At 43.4% G+C, this 27144-nt stretch overlaps 1 protein-coding gene across 1 annotated transcript in view; it reads left to right on the forward strand.

Moving 5' to 3' along the window:
• CDH13 (cadherin 13) overlaps positions 1-27144 on the forward strand; it is a 668836-nt gene that overhangs the window by 349296 nt on the left and 292396 nt on the right. Inside the window, exon 5 of the mRNA XM_082269695.1 lies at positions 7225-7403. Coding sequence (XP_082125821.1) covers positions 7225-7403 — 179 coding nt within the window. The remainder of the gene's footprint in view (positions 1-7224; positions 7404-27144) is intronic.

Raw genomic sequence — 27144 nt, forward strand, 5'->3', positions numbered from 1 at the left:
TAGCACACCTCCCCAAATGTCACTCCTAGAACATTTCTTACCTCCTGCTGCTCCCCAAATCCCCCTCCCAACACAAATCCCCTCCCCCCAATCTACTTGTGGTGCCCCTGAACCTCACATGATACCAGAGGGCACTATTGAATGGACCACTAATATATGAGGGAACTATTCAATGGACACTAATATAAGAGGGCACTATTGAATGGACCACGAATATAAGAGGGCACTATTGAATGGACACTAATATAAGAGGGCACTATTGAATGGACCACGAATATAAGAGGGAACTATTCAATGGACACTAATATAAGAGGGCACTATTGAATGGACACTAATATAAGAGGGCACTATTGAATGGACACTAATATAAGAGGGCACTATTGAGTGGACCACGAATATAAGAGGGAACTATTGAGTGGACCACTAATATAAGAGGGAACTATTGAGTGGACCACTAATATAAGAGGGTACTATTCAATGGACACTAATATAAGTGGGCACTATAGAATGGACTATTAATACAAGGGGGCACTTTTCAATGGACCAGTAACTTAGGAGGACACTTTTTAATGGACCAGTAATGTAAGAGGCCACTTTTCAATAGACCACTATTATAAGAGGGTTCTATTTAATTGACCACTAATATAAGAGGGTATTCTTAAATGGACCACTAATATAAGAGGGTACTATTTAATGGACCATAAATATTAGAGTACACACTTCAATGAGCCACTAATGTAGGGTAGCACTTTTCAAAGGGCCACTAATATAAGAGGGCACTGTTCAATAGATTGCTAATGTACGAGGACACTTTTCAATGGACCACCAATGTAAGAGGGCACTTTTCAAAGGGCCACTAATATAATAGGGCACTGTTCAATAGACTACTAATGTAAGAGGGCACTTTTCAATGAACCACTAATGTAAGAGGGCACCATTCAATGAACCACTAATATAAGAGAACACCATCCAGTGGACCACCAATGTAAGAGGGCACCATTCAATGGACCACCAATGTAAGAGGGCACCATTCAATGGACCACTAATGTAAGACGGCACCATTCAAAGGACCAACAATGTAAGAGGGCACTATTCAATGAACCACTAATATAAGAGAACACCATCCAGTGGACCACCAATGTAAGAGGGCACCATTCAATGGACCAAAAATATAAGAGGGCACCATTAAATGGACCACCAATTTAAGAGGGCACTATTCAATGGACCACCAATGTAAGAGGGCGCCATTCAATGGACCACCAATGTAAGAGGGCACCATCCAATGGACCACCAATATAAGAGGGCACCATCCAATGGACCACCAATATAAGAGGGCACCATTTAATGGACCACCAATGTAAGAGAGCACTATTCAATGGACCACTAATATAAGAGAACACTATTCAACGGACCATAGATATAAGAGGGCAGTTTTCAATGAACTTTCTTATGTAAGACAGCATTTCTCCTCTGGCCTCTAGTGGAAGTGGTGACTACAACTTTTACAGTCTGTTTACTTTCTGGCAAAGATTATTATTTCTTTTTATGAGTATGGTTGAAAATTATTTTGGCATTTAGAGCAAGGAGGTGTCCTAAAATGATCCAGTCTAGGTGTCAAATTCTTTCGTTCCAGCACATTCTTTATTATTTTGTTTATCCCCATACCTACAATTTAATGATCACACTAATATACCATGAACTGTAGATATGAGTTATCTCAGGGGTTCAAGGGTCCCCCCATTGGTACCTACAATTCAATGATCACACTAATATACCATGAACTGTAGATATGAGTTATCTCAGGGGTTCAAGGGTCCCCCCCATTTTTACCTACAATTCAATGATCACACTAATATTCCATGAACTGTAGATATGAGTTATCTCAGGGGTTCAAGGGTCCCCCCATTGGTACCTACAATTCAATGATCACACTAATATACCATGAACTGTAGATATGAGTTATCTCAGGGGTTCAAGGGTCCCCCCATTTTTACCTACAATTCAATGATCACCCTAATATACCATAAACTGTAGATATGAGTTATCTCAGGGGTTCAAGGGTCCCCCCATTGGTACCTACAATTTAATGATCACACTAATATACCATGAACTGTAGATATGAGTAATCTCAGGGGTTCAAGGGTCCCTCCATTGGTACAAGGGTTACATTAGACCATAATGTTGGACAACTGGAGAAGAAGGCAGGACAGAGTGATTTGGTTTCAAAATAGGGACAGTTCCTCCAAATGAAGGACAGTTGGGAGTTATGCACAATGGTCCTCACACCAGTAACTTCTCAGGCTCCAAGAACGAGCGTATCACAACTGAGAAGCTGCTTTAGAAGATAATGTCGTGCCGTCGTTAAGGCGCCGTGGTGTTTATCAGTTTCACCTCTTGGCGCTCGGTCGTCTGTATGTGCCGGCGACTCCGGAGTGCAGCGGTAATTATCCCCGGATCAGAGGGGGTCAGCGTCACAGCAGATTCTTCTATTGGTAATGAAAGGCGGAATGAGTCAGAGCTAAGGAACAACGGGAGCCTTATTCAGTGCCCTACATGAGGCTAATGCAACGCGCTCTGCAAATGTACACTTGCATATTAATCAGGCTTGTTAAATAAATGTGCCGTATCTGTGTATACCGCGCACACTGTGCGCCGGGCCTGTAATCACTCTGAAAATAAACTTATAATTAAGATGCCTCTTCATGGTCAAATAACCTTAATAAAACTCCATTATCCTGCAGGAAGAAGCACACTGGGCGCCGGCGTTAGATGTAAATATGGCCGCTGCGTTCTGACGCGACTTTTGGGGGTTGTCCTACCAACATTTGTTCTTCTTTATGTTTTTTTTTTTTTTTTTGTTCTTTTGTTTATTTTTTATGTTTTTGTTGCAATATGTTCTGTATCGTATTTAAATTGAGATTTGAGCATTGTGAACGGGATTAGTTAAAGGTTAACTCCACTTTTTATGGGAGAAAAAAAATAGCAAATAAAAAATAATGATCAAGCATCTACAATTGCAACACACATCATATTTTAACCACTTAAGCCCCGGAAGATTTTACCCCCTTCCTGACCAGGCCCTATTTTGTGATTCGGCACTGCGTGACTTTAACGGACAATTGCGCGGTCGTGCGACGCTGTACCTAAACGAAATTGATGTCCTTTTTTTCCCACAAACAGAGCTTTTTTTTGGTGGTATTTGATCACCTGTGCGATTTTGTGATCATGTACTATAAACAAAAAAAGAGCGACAATTTTGAAAAAATAACAATATTTTTCACATTTTTTTATATGAAATTCCCCAAAAAAATGTAAAAATCCAAAATTTTTAGAATTTTTTGGCCAATTTGTTTTCTGCTACATATGTTTGGTAAAAAAAAAATCACAATAAGCGTGTTTTGATTGGTTTGCGCAAAAGTTATTTTGTTTGCGAACTAAGGGAAAGATTTTTGTCATTTTTGTTGTTTTTTTTTTAACGAGTAATGGCGGCGATCTGCAATTTTGTTTGCGGGACTACGACATTGCGGCGGACAGATCGGACCCCTGACTGACATTTTCGAAACTTTTGGGGTAACCAGTGACATTACTGCAGTAATCAGTGCTATACATATGCACTGTTACTGTAAAAAGGACACTGGCAGGGAAGGGGTTAACTTTATTGGAGAAGGAGGGGTTAATTGTGTCTCTAGGGGCGTGCTTCTAACTGTGAAGGGATGTGGCTTGTGATGTAACTACAGAGATATACAATCCTACATAGCAGGACCGTATCATCTCTGCACTTACACAGGGGAGAATGAAAGGCGGCTTTGTTTACATCAGCCGCCTGCCTTTCTCCCTCTGTAACGGACGATCGCGAGTGGCCGGCGGACATCGGGTCCGCCAGGCACAGGCGCGGGGGTGTCCGTGAACGAGCGGGGGGCGGAAGCGCGCCTCCGGTGGCGCGCGCTCGCCCCCTATTGGCCCGCAGGCGAGTGACATACCCATACATCACTTTGCCTGCACGGGGCTGACCGCCGCAGTATATGTACTTGAGGGGGTTCGGCAAGCGGTTAATTGAATGTTATTAATAATGATCTTTCCTATTCAATCTGCAGTAGCTGTGATTTTATGTAAAAATGCAATATGGCCACCTGGAGGCGCTCTGTACAAAGATGGTATACAGAGCACCCCCCCCCCCCCCCCCAGAAACAGTTTTCTGCATGTGTGATTGGCTCACTGATTTTTCCCAGGAGTCTGTACTAAGATACAAGTCAGATTTTGGGCATCCCCTGCAACACAAATGTCCTTTATGGCCAGATATTTCCTAAGGAGAGTCTAAAGGTCTTTCCTCATTAGAACCCTGCAGGTGCAGCAGCTGATTGATAATTAAAATGTCACTCCCAGTCACATTCACTCTACACATGGACACAGAGAAACAAACAGCTATTTCTTCAGAATAACAAGATGTAGGAATCTGCTACAAAGTTTTAGAATCCCTGCAATGTACAGAGATCAGTCACGCTACATATAAATTATTTTAAAAAATGTGATCTAATGAATAGAGTCAGTGGCGGGACATCTAGAGTCCCAGGTAAACATGCCAAGCTGCGTTCACCCGCCCCCCCCCCCCCCTCCACCCCAAAATGTATGAGCATTATGTGTCAGCAAAAATTCCCATGAACATGAATCTGCACTAAGCAAAAAATTCCCCTCCTCCCAGGACAAAACCACCCCCTGCTGGAATTCCCTCCTTGCCGACCGCAATAGTTATACGTTGCGGCTTGATTACCGGGATTATGGCTGAAGCTGTCAGCCGTAACCCCGGTATTATTTTTGTTCTGCAGGAAAGCGGCAATGGCAGAATGGAACGTCCCCCTCACTCCCTGGTGTTTCTTGGGCTTACCATTTGGATGCCGGTTCACCCAAAAAAACTATCCAACAGTGCGGCCAGCTGCTCCCATAGACAATGAAAGAGTTAACACTCTTTGATCACCTCTATGGCCTTGGAGGACGAGAGTGACGTCATGACGTCACTTCCGTTTTTTTTTTTCAGCCGGTTATTCTCTTTCTCATTAAAATGGTCCGGGTGGCTAAATAGCCACTGGATCACTTTCAGAAGCAATGGGGGGGGGGGGAACCCCCATCCACCACTCATCTGTGTTTCTCAGGCTTACCGTTTTTACCGACACACCCAAGAAATGGTCCGACGGGTCATGTGGCTGGCCATAGAGGTTCCCAGGGACCAAATCCTCTCTGATCACCTCTATGGTCTTGGAGGACCAGAGCAACGTCATGGTGTCACTTCCAGTTTAGGTAGGGAACAATTTATTTTATTTTTTTTAAAGCAAAAGATGAAATTTATGTTTTTGATCTTTTGATTTTAAAGGTAGAGGAGAGATGTGGGGTCTTATAGACCACAGATCCCTCCATTAAGGGGACCTGTCATCCCTTATTTCTATCACAAGGGATGTTTACATTCCTTGTGATAGGAAAAAAATGATAAAAAAAAAAAAAATTAATGGACAGTATAAAATAAATAAATAAATAAGAAAAAAAAAAATTTTAAAACGCCGCCCATGCCCTCCATGTTAACATGCAGAAGCAAAAGCATATGTAAGTCGCGCATGCATATGTAAATGGTCTTCGCAAGAGACATGTGTGGTATTGCCGCGAATGTTAGTGCGAGAGCAATTTTACTAGCACTAGACCTCCTCCGTAACTCTAAACGGGTTACCTGTAAAAAATTTTAGAGCGTTCCCCAACAAGATTTTTAAGTATCATAATTTGTTCCATTCCATGAGCGTGCGTATGTTAGGTATCTGTTTACTCTGTGTACTATCATCTTTTATATAGTACCAAAAAAATCAGGCTATATATTGGGTCTTTTTGCTGTAAAATTAATTAAAGTGTATTTTAAAAAAAATGCATTTGAAAATTGCTGCGCAAATACGATGTGACATAAAGTTTTGCAATGATCGCCATTTTATTCTCTAGGGTCGCTGCTAAAAAAAAAAAAAAAAAGAAATATATATATATATATAATGTTTGGGGGTTCTAAATAATTTTCTAGCAAAAAATACAAATTTTACCTTGTAAACAACAAGTTTCAGAAATAGGCTTAGTCAAAAAATGCATTTGAAAGATTGCTGCATAAATACCATGTGACATAAAATATTACAACAACTGCCATTTTATTCTCTAGGGTCTCTGCTAAAAAACAAAAAAAAAAAAAAAACTATCTATCTATCTATCTATCTATCTATCTATCTATCTATCTATCTATCTATCTATCTATCTATCTATCTATCTATCTATCTATCTATCTATATCATGTTTTGGGGTTCTGAGTAATTTTCTAGCAAAAATACTAATTTTTAACTTGTAAAAAACATGTGTCAGAAATAGGCTTGGTCAAAAAATGCATTTGAAAGATTGCTGCATAAATACCATGTGACATAACATATTGCAACAATCGCCATTTTATTCTCTAGGGTCGCTGCTACAAAAAAAAAAAATTATATATATATATATATATATATATATATATATATATATAAAATGTTTGGGGGTTCTAAATAATTTTCTAGCAAAAAATACAAATTTTACCTTGTAAACAACAAGTTTCAGAGATAGGCTTGGTCAAAAAATGCATTTGAAAAATTGCTGCATAAATACCATGTGACATAAAATATTACAACAACTGCCATTTTATTCTCTAGGGTCTCTGCTAAAAAAAACAAAACAAAAAAAAAACTATCTATCTATCTATCTATATTTATATATATAATGTTTTGGAGATCTAAGTAATTTTCTAGCAAAAATACAGATTTTTAACTTGTAAAAAACGTGTCAGAAATAGGCTAAAAAATAGTCAAAAAATGCATTTGAAAGATTGCTGCGTAAATACAGTGTGACATAAAATATTGCAACAATCGCCATTTTATTCTCTACGGTCTCTGCTAAAAAATAAATGTATACAATTTTTGGGGGTTCTAAGTAACTTTCTAACAAATAAATATAGATTTTATCTTGTAAACAACATGTGTCAGAAAAGTCCGGGTCAGCAAGTGGATATAAGAAACGATATCAGTGAAGTCCGCCAGAACTAGCGATGGATCCTTCTTTTTATCTCTTCCTTCTATTTTTCATTGTAAAGATGAATTGACATTTTAAGGTAGAAGTAGAAAACATTCCCAGGACAAATCCCCGCTAACCCGCTGCTTTATTTTTATTTCTCCTCCTCAGGTACCACGGTAATGAACATGTTGGCGTTTGATGCGGATGACCCCACAACTGACAACGCCGTACTGCGCTACAATATCCTCAAGCAAACGCCCGACAAGCCGTCGCCGAACATGTTCTACATCGACCCTGAAAAGGGCGACATTGTCACGGTGGTGTCCCCGGCGATGCTAGACCGCGAAGTAAGTAACGTTGCTACTGGCTGAGTCAATGCGAGGATCTGCTGTGTGTGGTTTCCTTTTCGGAGGAGAGGAACCGTAGAGTCGGGGCGGCTCCTATGATTTATTTGGTGTGAGGAGCTGATAGTATAATTGCATTCATTAAGATCCACATTAAGATAAATTTGCAAGTCGGCATCTGACAGCTGCCACAAATGACGATAGGTCTGAGGACGGAGTTGATTTAGCTAAAGACGCAGCAAGATTTCATCTCTGACTTCATCGTGGAAGGAGAGACATCATCCAAGCTGAAATGTTCTCTATGGTTCAGTCTATGGGTGCTCAACCTGTGGCCCTCAAGCTGTTGCGAAACTACAAGTCCTAAGAGGCATTGCAAGAAGGGCCGCTGATAGGGGGGGGATCACCAGTCCTCCTGTAGGGGGCTCAGGCACACAGGGGGGCCCCAACAGCACAGTGAATCGGTGCCGGCGGGAGGAGGGACAATTAAAGAAGGAAGCCCTAATGGTAAAAAACGGCCCGAGCATCAGCTCCTCTTAGGCCACACCCACTAACACTTTTCGTCTCACCCCCAGGGCTTAGTCATACAGGAACCCTCTGATTAAGCCCTGAGGGTGGGGTGAACCCCGTCAGTGGCCTCTTTGGCCATATCCAATGACACACTTTGTCCTTCCCCCAGGGCTTAGCCATAGGGGACCTCCTTAACTAAGCCCCGGGGGTCGGGCGAAACATGTCAGCAGGCGTGGCCTAAGAGAAGCTCTGAGCTGCAGTTTTGCGGCACTACACGGTGGCATTGTGATATTATATATTGCGGTGTGGCACTGTTAATATTATCTTGCTATAATGTTTTTTATTCAATGATGTATTCTACTTTATGAAGAGTGGCAGACTGCACTGAATGTTCATGTTGTTATCCATTACAGCCAATCATATCGTAGGTGTCAGTAAAAATCAAATCCCATTTGTTAAAGAAATGTTCTTGCCTTTCGGGCATTTTTTTTTTATTTTTAGTAAAATTTGGAAGTGGGCATTATAAAAAGCAAAAAAAGTCTTACCTTGTTAGCTAGAGATTATTACACATGTAGAGAAAGGTGCAGTTTAGCCTCCCTGCAACATTGGCGCTGTTCGGCGGTCGCTGTGCAGAGAAGGGCAGAGGACAAGGGGGGGACCAGGTTTCCCTGAGGTCTCCGAAGGTCTCATCAGTGAAGCAGCTGTCCGATTGGACGCTGCTGCCCTGGTTCACCTGGCGGCCATCTTTGAGGTGGGCAGTGCTTATAAAAAGCACTGTCTCTTTGGGTTTGCTGTGCATTTAGCATAGCGGGTAGGACAGGGACAGATGGAGTAGCGTAGGGTCAGGTTCCTGCGCAGGGACTGTTGCTGTATACCATCAGTAGTAATGGTGCTTTTCCACTGCATGGAACCGAACGGTTCGGCTCCCTTTTGCGCTTTTCCACTGCATGGTACCGCATGGTACGGTGTTGGAACGGTTCGGTACGGCGGCACTTTTCCACTACATGGAACCGAACGGTACGGCTCGCTTAAACAGTACCACCTCGGTTGTGGTTCCAAGAGGGCCGTACCGATACCATATCCCACAATCCTTTGCATGCAGCCTTGACTGTTTGTCACTACTAGCCACTGATTGGTCAGAGAATCGTTGTTATCCCACCCACTTACTATTAGTGGAAAAGCAAACCGTACCAAACCGTTCCAACACCGTACCATGTGGTACCATGCAGTGGAAAACCAAACCGAGCCAAGTAGGGCCAAGCAGGGCCGAGTGGAGCCGAGCCGGTACTTGCAGTGGAAAAGTGCCATTACTGTCCTGGGGCCCAGTTGCCGGTCTGCCTTCCAGCCATCTCCCCTGCCAAATACTGTCAGGTGTCTCCATCATGCATCATACTCCTAGTCTGGTTCATTGTAAGTGTTCTGGCCAGGTGTGGCCGTATTTGCAAAGTTTGTTTTTCTCTCTCTGAATTACTACATCAATGTACTTTGCTGCATCAAGCATTCTCCATGTTAGTTCTCTTCCTCTGTGGGCAGCGAACCTGGGCCACAACTACATACAGGTATAGAAGACTAGAAAGTATGGACAAAGTTGTATACTATATGGCCAAAATGTCATTCACCCATATGAGCTTGTTGGACATCCCATTCCCATTCCATGAGCTTTAAAATTGAGTTGGTCTTCCTTTGTGGCTTTACCAGCCTCTACTCTTCTGGAAAGTCTTTCTACAAGACTTTAGAGGGTGTTCGTGATAATTTGTTCCCACTGATTTAAAAAAAAATCTTTGTGAGGTCATGTACTCATGTTAGGTGAGAAGACCTCGATGGCAAATGCTGTTCAGGTTCATCCCAGAGGAGGTGTTCAGTAGGGTTGAGGGCAGGGCTCTACGAAGGCCACTTGAGTTCCTCCAAACCAAACTCATCAAACCATGTCTATAAGAATATGCTGGTTGAGAAGACCTGGCTCATTCCTATTCATCCCAAAGACGTTCAGTGGGGTTGAGGTTAGGTCTCTGTGCAGTGCACTTGAGTTCCTCCACACCAAATTCATCGAACTATGTTTTTATGGAGATGTTGGTTGAGAGGATCTGGCTCATTCTAATTCATCCCAGAGGTGTTCAGTAGGGTTGGGTTCAGGGCTCTACGAAGGCCACTTGAGTTCCTCCAAACCAAACTCATCAAACCATGTCTATAAGAAAATGCTGGTTGAGAAGACCTGGCTCATTCCTATTCATCCCAAAGACGTTCAGTGGGGTTGAGGTTAGGTCTCTGTGCAGTGTACTTGAGTTCCTCCACACCAAATTCATCAAACTATGTCTTTATGGAGATGTTGGTTGAGAGGATCTGGCTCATTCTAATTCATCCCAGAGGTGTTCAGTAGGATTGAGGGCAGGGCTCTATGAAGGCCACTTAAGTTCCACCAAACCAAACTCATCAAACCATACCAATAAGAAAATGCTGGTTGAGATGACCTGGCTCATTCTAATTCATCCCAAAGATGTTCAGTAGAGTTGAGGTTAGGTCTCCATGAAGGCCACACCAAACTCATCAAACCATACCTATAAGAAGATGCTGGTTGAGAAGACCTGGCTCAATCTTATTCATCCCAAAGACGTTTAGTGGGGTTGAGGTCAGGGCTCTGTGCAGTGTACTTGAGTTCCTCCACACCAAATTCACCAAACTATGTTTTTTTTGGAGACGTTGGTTGAGAGGACATGGCTCATTCCAATTCATCCCAAAGATGTTCAGTAGGCTTGGGTTCAGGGCTCTGTGCAGTCCATTTGAGTTCCTCCGCACAAACTCACCAAACCATGTCTTTAAGAAGATGCTGGTTGAGAAGACCTGGCTCATTCCAATTCATCCCAAAGACCTTTAGTGGGGTTGAGGTCAGGGCTCTGTGCAGTGCACTTGAGTTCCCCCACACCAAATTCATCAAACTATGTTTTTATGGAGATGTTGGTTGAGAGGATCCGGCTCATTCCAATTCATCCCAAAGATGTTCAGTAGAGTTGAGGTCTGGGCTCTGTGCAGTCCATTTGAGTTCCTCCACACCAAAGTCACCAAATAATGTATTTTTTGAGCTGGCTTTGTACACAGGGGACAGTCATGCTGGAACAGAAAAGAGTCTTCACCAAACGTTTATAACAAGGTTGAAAGCTCACAATTGCCTTTGTATGTTGTAGCAATAACAGTACCCTTTAGACCCCCTTCACACTGGGGCGACCTGACAAGTCACCGTGGGTCGCCTGCCATAGAGCAGCACAGGACTCGTTCTAATAGGAGCGACACAAGTCGCTCCGACTTAGAAAAAGGGTCCGGAGCTTCTTTGGGGCGACCTGGAGCGACCTGCATTGACTTCAATGATATGAAGTCCGTGCTGGCACCGCGACTTCACAGGTCGCCCCGGCAGGTCGGGTCGCCCCAGTGTGAACGGGCTTTTACTGGAAACACCTGAACTGAGTAATTTGGAAAGGTGGACTTTTGACCATATAATAGGAGTAATGGTCAGGCTACCACAGAATACTGGCCATATGTGTGCCTTTTAGTGGCTACAAATATATAAAAAAGAGAGCACACGCAAGCTTTAAGAACACTAATATTTTCTAGATTTGTTTAACCACTTAAGCCCCGGAGGATTTGGCTGCTTAAAGACCAGGGGGTATTTTGTGATTCGGCACTGCGTGATTTTAACGGACAATTTTGCGGTCGTGCGGCGCTGTACCTAAACGAATTTGACATCCTTTTTTCCCCACAAACAGAGCTTTCTTTTGGTGGTATTTGATCACCTGTGCGATTTTTACTTTTTGCGCTATAAACAAAAAAAGAGCGTCAATTTTGCAAAAATAACAATATTTTTCACATTTTTTTATATGAAATTCCCCCAAAAAAATGTAAAAATCAAAATTTTTTAACATTTTCGGCCAATTTGTTTTATGCTACATATGTTTGGTAAAAAAAAAAAGCGTATTTTGATTGGTTTGCGCAAAAGTTATCGCGTTTACTAACAAAGGGAAAGATTTTTGTCATTTTTGTTGTTTTTTTTTTTTAATGCGTAATGGCGGCGATCTGCGATTTTTTTTGCAGTACTGCGACATTGTGGCGGACAGATCGGACCCTTGACTGACATTTTTGACACTTTTGGGGTTACTAGTGACATTTCTACAGTAATCAGTGCTATACATATGCACTGTTACTGTAAAATTACACTGGCAGTAAAGGGGTTAACTTTATTTGAGAGGGAGGGGCTGTGTGTGTCCCTAGGGGCGTGATTCTAACTGTGATTGGCTGTGGCTTGAGCTGTAGAAACAGTGATCAACGGTCCTACATAGTAGAACCGTGTGATCACAGTTTCTACACAGGGGAGAATGACAGGCGGCTTGTTTACACTAGCCGCCTGACTTCTCCCTCTCCACATCGGGTCCGCCGGTCACACGCGCGGGGGGGTCCCCAGAGCCTCACAGGCTAGTGACGTACCGGTACGTCACTCTGCCTGTGAGGGGCTGACCGCCACAGTATATGTACTTGCGGCGGTCGGCAAGTGGTTAAGCCCCATTCACACCTGAGAGTTTTTTAGCTCGAAGCTCCAAAACACTCAACATCCAAAATCCCATGGGTTTTCAATTGTGCCTGTTCACACCTGAACAAAGTGCCACTTGAAGCTTGCAGCTCAAAAAAGTACTTGAGCTTCTTTTGAGCTACAAGATTCAAGCGTTTTTGGCCCAAATTGACTTCAAGACAAGAGGAGTGCCTGAAATTAAAGTGAACACTTGTGAAAAAAACATACATCACGTGTTTTGTTTTCTTTTTAGCTTTCCTTTGGGTAAAAATAATTTAAAAAATAAAAAATGCTCAAGCCTCAGATGCATACAAAAATTTGCAAAAGAAACTGTACAAATGCTTTAAAAAAGTCAGCAAAACAACCAAAGATGCTCAGCACAAGTGTGAATCCAGCTTTTCCTAGGCAATAGAAAGTATCACATTGACAAGAGGTGTACATACAAGGGTCAGAGGGGGTCTCGATTTCGACCCAGCCCCATGCTGCAGCAGGCCCCTGTGCACCTAGATAGGAGGGGCGGTGGCATGTAGAGGAATCATTTCCTCTATGCAGCCGCTGAGTGCCTGCTTCTCCTCCTCTCCCTTCTGCATGCATTTAGCGGTGGCAGGAGAGAAATGGACGGATCGGTTCCTCTATATGCCACCCCTGTCCTCTCTCCTTGTCCCCCTGTGCTGTCTCCAGGCCCCTTTTTTCTCTCTCCCAGCCCCCCTCTTCCCCTGCAGCACTGTGGGGGATCTGTCAAGGAGAGCAGGTAAGGAGCCAGTAAATGTGTATTTTTACCAGCCCCTTCCTTGGCTTAATAAATAGTCCAATCACTGACTGCTTTTTTTTTTTTTTAATTGTTAATTGTTTATTTGTTTTTTTGTTTATTTTTAATTGTAAATAAATAAATAAAATGGTAAAAAATAAAATAGAAAAAGAAAAAACTACGGACACCAGTGGTGGAACTACCGGGGTCTCAACACTTGCGACTGGCCCTGGCATTCTGCCACCGTGGGGGGACGGCAGGAAGGGAGCCCACTGCTGGACCGTAATAAAGTGCCCCATGATGTCAGTAAAGGAACCCTGGGATTAGTGGGAAGGGTCCGGGCCAGGGGGGGTTACATAGTTACATAGTAGTTGAGGTGGAATAAAGACAATAGTCCATCCAGTTCAACCTGTGTAGGTGTGTGTGACCGTAATCATCTCTCATACCCCTGAATGTTCTGATCCTTGAGATGTACGTCTAAGAGTCTTTTGAAAGCCACCATACTTCCCGCAGAAACCACCTCTTGTGGTAGAGAATTCCACAATCTTGTAGCCCTAACAGTAAAGAACCCCATGCGTTGCCTGAGGTTAATACCTTCATGGTTTCATGGTTTCTTGCCCCAGGGTCTTGAAGGTACTAGTTACACCTCTGACGTTGACCATCGTTTTTCTCTTCTGGTATTAGTGAATTCTGTCACCTCTACTAATAGCGAGGAAAGGGAATGTCTGGTTTGAGTTTAGTAGTAGATTCAGCTTTGCTCTGTCTTAATAAATAGCCAACATTGCACATGGGAAGCGTACAGAAAGTGTTATTTTTTCTTTCCTACTCCGAGGAATGTCAGTTCTACACTGGCTGATATATTGGGAATCCGAGAGATTCGCCTAAAGGTAGTCAGACCTGGGAACAGACGACCGTTTGTCCAACTTCAAAACCTTTTCCTCTGGAAGTCCATTATGGACGGTGGTTGGACCAGACAGCTCAATCTATTTGTGTCAGGATTAAAAAATACATTGTTTCTATTTCATCTGGGAAGTGAGCCATAGAATGGACTTTTTTAATCAAGAATACATACTTGGATATAAGTTTTTTTATTTTAAAGCGGAACTTTACCACCCCCCTTTTTTTTTAATACTTACCTACCTGGTGGTGAGTTCTAGTAACTTTTAATGCTCATCCACCCAGCGGATCCAGCGCTGTGCTTCTGAGAGCCTTTTCTCTTCTGGCAGCACTAGGTCCTGCGCCACCATGTTTCCCTGTGAGGTCATCACTAGGCTGCCGGCTGTTCCGGGTTCAGCCGGCATGCTTCCTGATGATGCACTGATAGGCCTGCCCCCTCCTTTACTTAATGAAAGGCTATACCTCCTGGGATATGTGACGTACAAATCCCGGGAGGCACAGTGGGCAGTGTGCGCATCATTCACCTGGGGTGAGTGACATCCATTGGGAGGCGGACATTTAATAAAAAAAAAAAGCCCTACTCCTGCAGAGGACAGGAGGGGTGGAGAGGCCGGACCTTGCTTGGGAGCCTGAAGGTCTGCTTCAAACTAGAGTTTAGCATAGCTCCCAACTGTCCCTGATTTTGAGGGACTGTCCCTCATTCGGAACAAAGTCCTTCCTCCTTATTTGTCCCTCATTTTTGTCTGATCTATATAGTTGCATATAAAATGCACTACTTATCCATCAAAAAGTGTTTCCAAGTGCTAAACCTTTCATCCAATATCTAAATGGCTGCATTTGTAAATTCCAAAGGCCAATATAAAGGAATAATAGTGGTCAAAAAGCACTTGTGGGTTTAACCAATCATTTTTTTTGTACAATTCTCTTTTAGGGGCGTGGAACAAGGGGGTGTGTCCTATGCCTACGTACTTTTGCTAATAAGTGTCCCTCATTCCCATTTGAGAAAGTTGGGAGTTATGGAGTTTAGTGTCACTTTCAGAGTTGTATAAAGTACTCGAAACCCATACTTGAGTAAAAGTACAAGTGCTCGATCAAAAAGTGACTTGAGTAGAAGTGGAAGTGCTCAATCAAAAAGTGACTTGAGTAGAAGTACTAAAGTATTCAACATTTTTTGTACTTAAGTATTGCAAGTATTTTTTTTTTTAAATTTTGCTACTCAAGTACTGAAAGTAAAAGTACAAGTACTGTGTTATGTAGTTATTAACCACTTAAGCCCCGGAAGATTTTACCCCCTTCCTGACCAGGGTTTTTTTGCGATTTTTTTACTGCGTGACTTTAACGGAGAATTGGTGGTATTTGATCACCTGTGCGACTTTTACTTTTTGTGCTATAAACAAAAAAAGAGCGTAAATTTTGCAAAAATAACAATATTTTTCACATTTTTTTATATGAAATTCCCCCCCCAAAAAATGTAAAAATCAAAATTTTTTAACATTTTTGGCCAATTTGTTTTCTGCTACATATGTTTGGTAAAAAAAAAAAAATCGCAAAAAGCGTATTTTGATTGGTTTGCGCAAAAGTTATTGCGTTTACTAACTAAGGGAAAGATTTTTGTCATTTTTGGTGTTTTTTTTTAACGCGTAATGGCGGCGATCTGCGATTTTTTTTTTTTGCAGTACTGCGACATTGCAGCGGACAGTTCGGACCCTTGACTGACATTTTTGACACTTTTGGGGGTACCAGTGACATTACTGCAGTAAGCAGTGCTATACATATGCACTGTTACTGCAAAATGACACTGGCAGGGAAGGGGTTAACTTTATTGGGGAAGGAGGGGTTAAGTGTGTCCCTAGGGGCGTGCTTTTTACTGTGATTGGCTGTGGCTACTAGTGTAGGAATGATGATCAACGGTCCTACATAGTAGAACCATATGATCATTGTTTCTACACAGGGGAGAATGACAGGCGGCTTGTTTACACTAGCCGTCTGACTTTCTCTCTTTGCACCGACGATCGGCGAGTGACCGGCGGACATCGGGTCCGCCGGTCACACGCACTGACTTCCCTGTGAACGAGCTGCGGCGGGCGCGCGCCTCCGCGGGCGCACGCTCGCCCGCTATTGGCTCACAAGGAAGTGACAGGCAAGTGACGTACCCGTACGTCACTTTGCCTGGCCGGGGCTGACCGCCGCAGTATATAGTCGTGCGGCGGTCAGCAACCGTTTAAAGAAAGAAGTCAAAAGTTTGAACATCATATTGTTTTTTATTTCAAATGCAGCTTTTATTTATACATACAGTAGCATTTATTTTCGTATGCGCTGATAATTCACATGTTTTGAGCTTCATGAAACCTGCCATCTACTGTTCTGGCAGTGGTAATTTTTATAATAGTAACGAGTAACTAAGCAGCACAAAAAAAAAATATCGGAGTAGAAGTATTGAAATCATCGAAAAAATGTAGTGAAGTAAAAGTAGAAGTAGGAGAAAAACATTCTACTCTAGGAAAGTACAGATACCGCCTTTCGGTACTTAAGTACAGTAGTGAAGTAGTTCTTTAACCTTTAGGTCAGGCTTTTCAATGCCATCATCTACATCCACATCATGCCCTTCCAGGCGGTCATGGCGGGACCCATGCTCCCTTATTGGCTGACACGCTGCAGGTTCTTCTCCTGTTCCCAGATACAAGAAATGAAGTAATATGATTATGGTTTTCTCTCCTCCTGTTCTGCTTATGGATTCCTTCCGCTTGACTTCTACTCATTTCCTTGGAGAGCAAACAGAAATCCGTTTCATGTCTTTGCCAGTATTATTTCATGCTCTGTCATTTTGAGCGGCAGATGAAAGCCACGCTGTCTTTATTTTCATTTACATTTTTTCTATGTCAGCCAAAATCTAACCTGAACACGGCAACCGAATGTACTTCTTAACGGGTTCTGGCACTCAAAAGGCCCCAAACCCACCTCTGCAGCTCTGAAGTATATCTAAGTTTTTGGAGAGCGATACACAGATTTAGAAAAGTAACACATCTGTTCGGCTTTAGTCCATCTATATTAGCTAGTGTAATCAATCTAAAGTTAGTGGATCAGTCCTAATTGCAATGTTCTTGTAGCCCCCCAGTACTATAGTGGGTGCCTAAATTTGTATTTCCTGGGTGGTACCTAGCCTGGGACAATTGCTAGTTGCTTATTTGGTTTTTCCCATTTTAGAGTTGCTGCAGTACCCTGCTGTTTCCATTAGGAGTCACTGTTCCCTGGAGATATAGTTATGGGCAGGGCTGCTGTTAAGAGGTTAGCACTAGCCCCTCTGTATGGGGCCCAAAGCCCCATCAGTTCAACGGGGGGCCTGGGCATCTTTATGGTGCATGCAACCCCCCCCCCCCGCCCCCCGCAGTACATCTGACTTCTCCCCCCCCTCCTGCAGACTGTCAGTTGCTGCAGGGGGAGCCACAGGGAGATCGCTTTCAGGGAATGTCCTGTCCCCCCCCTTCTTTTGCGCTAAACACTTCCTCTTCTGCACAGGGTCATCTGCATCTCTGATACCCCCCCCCCCCTTTGTTTTCTATGCTTAAGTTTGTGAATGAACAGAGAGCCTCTGTATAGAGTGCTACCTGTTCATTCATTCTGTAGCAGGTGGGACCGCTGAGAAAGGATTGTAGATTTGTGTCCTCAATCACTTTCTCTGTGTTAAAAGTGAGAAATTGGGGATCTGTTTAGACCCCTATTTCACCAAAAGCCCACCAGGACTTTTAATAATGCTTAAAAAATGTAAAACAGTAGTAAAAAAATGTAAAAAAAAACATAATTAAGGGCTCATTCACAAGGGTACTCTGGCCACGTGCATGAGCGGTCTTTCACTTGCACCCATACACCACCCAGGCTGGAGAGGGCCCTGTCAGGTAGGCTGTATGGGGCCCCATGATTTCTAACAGCAGCCCTGGTTATGGGACACAGTAAGTATTTTGCTATTGAGCCTTTATGTCCCTTCTGGCTCCCACTAGTAGTCTTCTTGCAGTGGTGCATACTGGGAGAGATTATAAAAGCTTGGGGAGTGGCCTGGTAATTTCTCTCTCCCCCAGGCCTCAGGCAGGATGTGTTTGGAGTGTGTGTTTTGTAGGCCTGAGCCCTATGAGCCTAACACAGGTTTAGCTACCCGGCAGAGATGTATAGTAACTAAGTAGAACTACTTCACTACTGTACTTAAGTACCGAAATGCGGTATCTGTACTTTCCTAGAGTAGAATTTTTTTCTCCTACTTCCACTTTTACTTCACTACATTTTTTCGATGATTTCAATACTTCTACTTCAATATTTTTTTTTTTGTGCTGCATAGTTACTATTATAAATTAGCGCATACGAAAATAAATGCTACTGTATGTATAAATAAAATGGTCTACATATCTGCTGTTAAGGGGAAAGAGAACCTCCCCCAACCAAGGCGAGTCACAAGCGTACATAGACCTTATTTCTGGTAAGAGGCTGATTTTGCTTTTTTCACTGGAAGTTGAGAGCACAGAGTTTTGCAGTTTTGTTTCACTGGAAGTCTATTTGGATATTATTTTGCACTTACCTTCATCTGCCGGGTAAGGGGGAAATCCACAAGGTAGTGGGAGTCTGCACCTATTATTTGGAATAGCACCTGTGTGATTCCTGCACCTTTGAAAATATATTCATTTTGTTTTGTCACATATATATATATATATATATATATATATATATATATATATATATATATGGTATTATGGCATTATATATATGGACTTTTTATTGACTTTGATTTCATACACTCTTCCTTTATTTCATTATTGGAATATATTGTTGTATATCACATTGGTTTATATATGATTTTGCGCACCAATAAGCTGTGGAGAAAAAAAAAACATGCAGGGAAGAGAAGGAGGGATGCTTTAAAGGGGGAAGGGAGGGACATACTTTATCTGTTTTTGTTTACAGAAAGTTAAAGCCAAAGGAATTGTGATTGTCCTTTAGGTTAATCATTTGAAATAATAAAAAACAATATGATGTTCAAACTTTTGACTTCTTTCTTTAATAACTACATAACACAGTACTTGTACTTTTACTTTCAGTACTTGAGTAGCAAATTTAAAAAAAAAAACTACTTGCAATACTTAAGTACAAAAAATGTTGAATACTTTACTACTTCTACTCAAGTCACTTTTTGATAGAGCACTTCCACTTCTACTCAAGTATGGGTTTCGAGTACTTTATACAAGTGTGGCTACAGGCCTTGCCTGGTCGAGGAGGTTGCGTTTTATAGATGCAGTAGATATAAAAGCCTGATATAAGTCTTCTGGAAGCATATCAGGTGCTGTCCTCAGAGTCCTGGCTCTTCTTTAGCCCAATGGATGTCTTCTTGGAGGGGGACTGGAGCGTCTGCCAAAATCCTGGTATTGCTTCAGAGTAATGGAGTCTATAACCCTGGTTGCTATTGAAAACCTAACCCTAACTCTCTCTTTCTGAGAGCTGGAGCCATAAAACCTCAAAATCCAAAAGAGACTGGTGCCCTTTCCTTGTCATGTTAAGCTTTCCACTGTGGCTTTGATCTACCCTGAGATAAATTTAGTTTTGCTGGGTCTCCTGTAATCAAATGAATGCAGCTTGTGTTTGCTTTGGGCTGTTCTGGGCTCTGTAGGTTGCAGGATTGATTGCTTCTCCCTGTTTTCTGGAGGATTTAGGAATATGGTGGGTTAGGAAAGTCAGATAAGCAGCCTGGATATCAAATAATAATAATAATATTAATAAACTTTATTTGATATTGCACCTTTAAACGTAGCTTTTCAAAGCGCTTTACAAGGAAAACACAAGAAATAAATAGGATAACATAGAGGGAAAAAAGGGACAATTAAAGTGGAAGTAAACCCTCCTATCGTTTTCAGCCAAGGAAGCTTCCATCTTGGCCTCTGTTTAATCTTCCACTGCCATGATGCCGCACATGTGATCAGTTATGATACCAGCCATTGGATGGTTTGACAGTTTGGTTGAGAGCACAACCAGTGTGCTGGAAATGTAACTGTTAAATCGATGGGTTTACTTCTGCTTTAAGTGAAAGCTTGTCTAAAAAAAAAAAAGTTTTCAGATTTAATTGGAATGAGTTTAGAGAAGATTACTATATAAAGTTCTTTAGAAGTAAACTCCAGAGTTTTGGGGGCATAGCAGGGAAAGGTTCCGTCTCCCATCCCATAGGAGACACACAGAAAACCAGAATTTGAGAAGTGGAGGTTATGAGGAGTAGGGGGCGTAAATTGATAAATGTTTAGAGAGATAATGGGGTACCAAGCCAGGAAGAGCCTAACAGGTGAGCAAGAGGATCTTAAAGTCTATGCAAAACCTGACTGGCAGCCAGTGCAAGGACTCCAGGATAGGGATAAAATGATCACTTGTACCCAACCTGGTCGGGATTCTGGCTTCAGAATTTTGTACATATTTTAGTTGATTAATAGTGGACTTAGATACACCGGCGAGTAGAGCTTTGCAATAGCCAAGTCGGGAGAATACAAATGTTTGGATCAGTTTTTCAGCTCCAGTGTATGATAGAATAGGACACAGCCCAGCAATGCTCCTCAAGTGGGAAAAAAAGTTCTGACAACATTTTGTACATGTGGATCAAAGGTTAAATTAGCATCAAATATCACCCTAGATTTTTCTTTTTAGACTGAAGCCCAAGTACAGCGCCATCTATAGATAGGCTACCAGGACTGGCCTTACATAATTGATGGGGGTGTCAATACTTAAGTCTTGCCAAAGTTTAATTGATGGAAATTATGGGCCATCCAAGTGTATATGTCACAATTACAGTTAGATAGGAGAGAAGCAGCCAAAGTAGAGTCCCATTGATTGTGGATGTATATCTGAGTGTCATCAGCATAGAAATGATAATTGAGCCCATGTGATCTAAGCCAGGAGTCCCCAACTCCCAGGCCGGGGACTGGTGCCAGTCCATGGCTTGTTGATGACCGGGCCGCAGAGCAAGAAATGAGCGGTGACCAGGTTCCGCACCAGGCTATTACAGGCTGCAGCTCACATCTTGCTGTGCGGCTATGCCTGTGTGTCCTGTTCCGGCTCCCCCGCCCACCTGGCCAACTATGTCATCCAGTCAGCAGGACAGGGGGCGAGAGGAGCTGCAGTTCGGAATGGAGAGCTCCTCCCGCCCTCTGCCCTGCTAATTGGATGACATTGTTGGGCAGGTGGGGGAGCCGGGAAAGGACACACAGACTGATCACAGCCTCTGCCCTGCCAAGGGTAGAAGTCCCGAGCATAGAAGGAAGAGACTGGAATGGGGAAGTGTCATGTTAAAGAGAAGGGGGGGGGGGGCAGACTGCAGGGGCACTGTGATGGAGGAGGCTGTGATTGCTAGGGGCACTGTAATATAAAGAAGACTACACTGTAAAGGGGCACTGTAATCATAACAGTGCCCCTTTACAGTGCAGTCCTCGTTATATCACATTCCCCCCCCTGTTCAGCGCAGTCCCCCTTTACATTATAGTGCCCCCTTTGCATCACAGCCCCCCTTTACATTACAGTGCCCCCTTTACATCACAGCCCCCCTTTACATTACAGTGCCCCTTTACATCACAGTCCCCCTTTACATTACAGTGAAGTCCCCTTTACATCACAGCCCCCCTTTACATTACAGTGCCCCCTTTACATTGCAGTCCCCCTTTACATTACAGTGAAGTCCCCTTAACATCACATCCCCCTTTGCATTACAGTGCCCCCTTTACATTACAGTACAGTCTCCTTTACATCACATCCCCCCTTTACATTACAGTGCCCCCTTTACATTACAGTACAGTCTCTTTTACATCACAGCCCCCCTTTACATTACAGTGCAGAAGAAAGCTCTACAGGAGGGGTGGTACATAAAGGAACTGATGCCCTCTGCGTTCCTCCTGCAGCGTCTGCAGGAGGAACATGATGAACTCCTGTCCAGGTGTAGAGGGGAGCCGCATAGGCCCCCAGGAGTATGGGGCTGGATTGCAATGGCAACCCTTGTAGTTACGCCCTTGCCGATATTTCTGAATGTTTAGGGGGGGAGCCTTTATGAAATAGATTTTTTTTTTTTTAGCCCCTGACTATTTGTAAAACATTTGATGTGGCCTTTGTAGTGAAACGTCTGGGGACCCCTGGCCTTATATCTTTCTAGGCTACAGCTGGTACACTCATATCTATTGGTGGCGATGTCACTGCCGGTAGAACACGTTTCGTCTTGCTCCGGCACAGCCTCACCCCGGGCTCCGGAGCTGATAAGCATCGAGTGTCCCTCAATTAAGGTTTATGCAAATGGCGGATCCTCTCTCCGGCTCTGTGAAGTTGTCCTGAAGCGGAGGACCTGTTGTCCCTTCTAATTAGTCCAGCGGTGTCATTCTGCATGTTAAGCAGCCGCCTGCACTCCTATTCCACACAAACAGCTCCGGGGACTTCCCAGAAGGACTTGCAGCCGGAATTCACTCGCTGCTATTTGAACGGCATTGTTCTTTGTAGATAAAACTTTCCATCCCAGCGGGCAGCCAGATGAAATGCGCGCTCTTCATTTGTTTTTATGTTGTCCGCTCTGACAGACGGACAAAAATAAGGACTTCGTTCTTCATATTTCTGCTTTTTTTTGTGTTGTAATAAGCATCTTTAAGCAGTCAATACACCTATTACTTGACTCTATCTATATGCAAATGTTAAACCCTCAGCGCGCTCTCCTTTTTTAATGAAAAGATATTAATCTTTACAGTGAACGATCCCCGCATTTCACAAACGCTTTAAAACTTTGAAATATTCATATTTACCGTGACTGCGGTGCCTTGAAATACGAAGCCAAGCCATTGCTTTGAAACTAATTTCCATTGTTAGAACTTATTTCTTTTTTAAGAGGAACTCCAAGCCAGACACAAAACTCAGCAGCAGCTAAAACTCACCTCTCCCGGGGAAACAAAGATTTTACGTGATGAGGGTATAAAAGACTTTATTAATGTCCTGTGTTCTGATGAGACCAAGATAAACTTATTTGGTTCAGATGGTATCAAGCATGTGTGGCGGCAACCAGGTGATGAGTACAAAGACAAGTATGTCTTCCTACAGTCAAGCATGGTGGTGGGAGTGTCATGGTCTGGGGCTGCATGAGTGCTGCCGGCACTGGGGAGCTACAGTTCATTGAGGGAACCATGAATGCCAACATGTACTGTGACATACTGAAGCAGAGCATGATCCCCTCCCTTCGGAGACTGGGCCACAGGGCAGTATTCCAACATAACGACCCCAAACTCCTCCAAGATGACCACTGCCTTGCTAAATAAGCTGAGGGTAAAGGTGATGGACTGGCCAAGCATGTCTCCAGACCTAAACCCTATTGAGCATCTGTGGGCCATCCTCAAACGGAAGGTGGAGGAGCGCAAGGTCTCTAACATCCACCAGCTCTGTGATGTCATCATGGAGGAGGGGAAGAGGACTCCAGTGGCAACTCTGAAGCTCTGGTGAACTCCATGCCCAAGATGGTTAAGGCAGTGCTGGAAAATAATGGTGGCCACGCAAAATATTGACACTTTGGGCCCAATTTGGACATTTTCCCTTAGGGGTGTACTGACTTTTGTTGCCAGCAGTTTAGACATTAATGGCTGTGTGTTGAGTTATTTTGAGGGGACAGTAAATTTACACTGTTATACAAGCTGTACACTCACTACTTTACATTGTAGCAAAGTGTCATTTCTTCAGTGTTGTCACATGAAAAGTTAGAATAAAATATTTACAAAAATGTGGGGGAGTGTACTCACTTTTGTGAGATACTGTGTGTATATATATATATATATATATATATATATATATATATATATATTATAATATACATTTTAAAAAAATGAATATATGTATACTTATATTGTATGAGAAGTGTCATTGGTCCTGGTGGCTGCCCTCATAGCTGAAATCTTTATTCATTTTTTAAACATTGTTTTCTTTTTTCTTTTTATTCATTTTAAATAGTTTACAAATAATTATCCAAAAAAAGAAGATTAATATAAACATTAAAAACTCCTACTTGTCACACAAAGAAAAAACAAAACAAAACAAATAAAAAGGTGTATGTCCTAAGTCCCCATTCTATTTTTATAATCTCCCACATTGTTCCCCTAAAAAAGAAAAAGGGGGGGGGGGGGGGGCGTTGGAGGGCCTTTTTTTAAACTGCTATTGCTTATAACAGTGATGATCACTGTTATAAGCACCAGTTTTAACTGTCATGAATGTCTTTCAATTATGACAGCATGCATGGTACAGGGTGCTCTAAATGGCCCAGGTACCATGTGATATTTTTGGGCCAATCATAGCTTTACAATAGTAAGCAAGCTGTTATGAACGTCTTCCATTCATAACAGTTTTGCTGATATGTAATTATGTGATCACTATGATTGGCCATAGCCATACCTCCCAACTTTTTGAAATGCCTACCGGGCACTTTTACCCCCTTCCTGACCAGGCCAACGTTCAGCCTTCAGCGTTGTCACATTTTGAATACCAATTGCGTGCTCCCGCGGCGGGCGCAATCACGGGAGGCCGTCATATGACGGCCTCTCTGTCAGTTACCTTGGTGGAGGCCGAAGTGCTGAGAGGGCTTCCCTTGCAGCTCGGTGCGGATCACCCCTGGTGGTGAAACAGGAGATGACACGTCCCAAGGAGCACTGGAAGCGGATGGATCACAGATGGATGGATGCTCAGGACCGCTTCCAGGAGATTTAGAGATGCTCAGTGAAAAGAGACAAAAGGTTAATGCAGGCCATGGGTCATACACAGTTAAATCAGTCCGAGATACTGGAGGTACAGAGGGCAAGACAAGAGAGAGAGTCCGTAGGATCCAAGCCAAGGTCGGTACACAGAAGATCCAGCAGAGGTGTATTTAGAGCAGAGTGGTCAGGCAAGCCGAGGTCAATCCAGGGAGAGATGCAGATAAATCAAGGAACAAGCTGGGTCAAAGCAGGAACAAAGGCAAACGAACAGGTCACGGGTACAGGAGCTGATGATAAACCAGCACTGAAGCATAACCAGAGAGCGTCTTATATAGGGCCAGGATGGGCGTGATGACGCACACACTCTGCGCCGGCATGGCACGCCTACGTGCATGCGCCGGCGCGCTCCCGTGCATGCGCACCCGCCTCCAGCATTGTTATCGCGGCTGAGTGGCACTTCCTTTCCTGACACTCTTATGACCAGCCTTCCACGCTGTAGCCGCCATTCGGCTATAGCGCGGTCGGCAAGTGGTTAAACCCATGCTTTTTTTGTTTTTTTGCCACAACTATTCCTTTAAACTGGTTTTTGGAATTTACAAATGCATAAATTTAGAAATTGGATGTTTAACACTGGAAAACACTTTTTGAAAGCTTAAAAGTGTATTTTATATACAGCTATGTAGCACCCTACAAGGTAGGTGCTAAGTAAAAGTATAGTGGGCCTTGGCTGCCTAACAGCAGGGCCATGATTTCAGCTGGGCTGTCATGTCTCCCAGGTGTGGCTGCTGAGTGGGGAGTCTCCCCGCTGGCTCCATGAGAGGACTCTCATTGGGCAGTGGAGGAAATCCAATCAGTGGCCCATTCGGGCTTGTATCTACCTCAGAAGGCAGATTCTGCCACAGAGGATTCTGGGAGGGGATACAAGTCTGAGGGGAGCGTGTGACGCAGCATCTTTGGCGGGAAGCAGAGTCCCAGGAGGGAGAGTACAGCTGTCTCTCCTCCTGTCAGAAGGATCGGGTGTCTTGGGTGGCTGCCTGAGTATCCAGAAGGGAGAGCTGAGCTGCAGAGAGGATCCGGTGTGCAGAGGACCAGTGGAGAAGGAGGGGTTAAGTTCCAGGAAAGCCTTCCAAGGTCATGAGTACTGTGAACTTCCCCTGGGGGTCTGCCTAGTGTAGAGGGGACCACTCCGGTGAAGGTCCCAGGGATCCTGGAGCCTGCAAGTGTCAAGGGGCTTGCCTAGTGAGAGGACCCTGAAGTGTAGAGGGGGTGGCAGCGGTGGGGCCCTGAAGAGTTAAGTGTGCAGTGTCAAGAGTTGCAGCAGTACAAGCAGTTACAAGGAGCTACCTCAGTCAGTGAAGGGCTGGAGGGAGTCATACACAGGACTTTTGAGCTAGACAGAGTGTCAAGAGTCAAGGATCATTACAGTCCTAGATCTTCTGAGTTAACCAAGGGTGTTAAAATTAAAGTCCTAGCACAAGTTCAGTATAACAGTATTTTCAAGCGCCAGGAAGCGTTGGTCGGTATTCAGCCGGCTTCAGGACAGCGCCAACGGGCATTTTTCTGTACAGTGTCCCAGGAAAACCTAGTTGAGCCAGAGGAGTATCCCACTCATTCCCTTCTCCCATCCCCACTACAAAATAAACAAAACAAACAAAAGATGCCGGAATGGTCATTGTCTCAGCTCTCACACTTGGGTTTTCAACTTAAATGTGTTGGAAGCGTTTTCCGGTAACAATGGCAGACCCACCTCAGGGCCCAGGCCCAATGCCTGGAAATACTGCTACAGCTATAGAGAGCAGACCAAAATGAGGGAGAAATGAGGAGGAAAGAGGGATTTTGTTCCAAATCAGGGACAGTTGGGAGCTATGGTCATAGCGATCGCATAATACCCGAGCACTGTGATCCCCTGTGTCCAGCTTGAGCTACTGAGCTCTGTATGCAATAGGCTTTTTGCAAAAAGGTAGCTAAGGAGATGCAGAAAAATGCATTTTCTATATGACTCTGGGCCTACTTTGTTGTGAAGGAGCGATAAAGTGCGTGAAAAAGCTCCATTTGCCAGAGTTTCTATGTGCAAAGTCTGAATAATGAGTGATCCAAATAACTTATTTCTTTTATCAACTGCTTGAAATCATTCCTCTGAAATATCCATTTTGGTCAGTGCAGCGTCTCATCCCGATCGGAGTGTATTATCCTCCTTGCATATGATGTTTGTTTGATCGCTTCCATCAGCCTGTAAATAGCTTTCCCCTTTCTCTCCCGGCATTATCGTTTTAAAAAAAACGTACGCGGCGTTCGTTCTCTGCAGCCGTCATTGTTTGCTTT

The sequence above is a fragment of the Pelophylax lessonae genome (assembly GCF_965119305.1).
Source record: "Pelophylax lessonae genome assembly, chromosome: 10".
Lineage (NCBI taxonomy): Eukaryota > Metazoa > Chordata > Amphibia > Anura > Ranidae > Pelophylax > Pelophylax lessonae.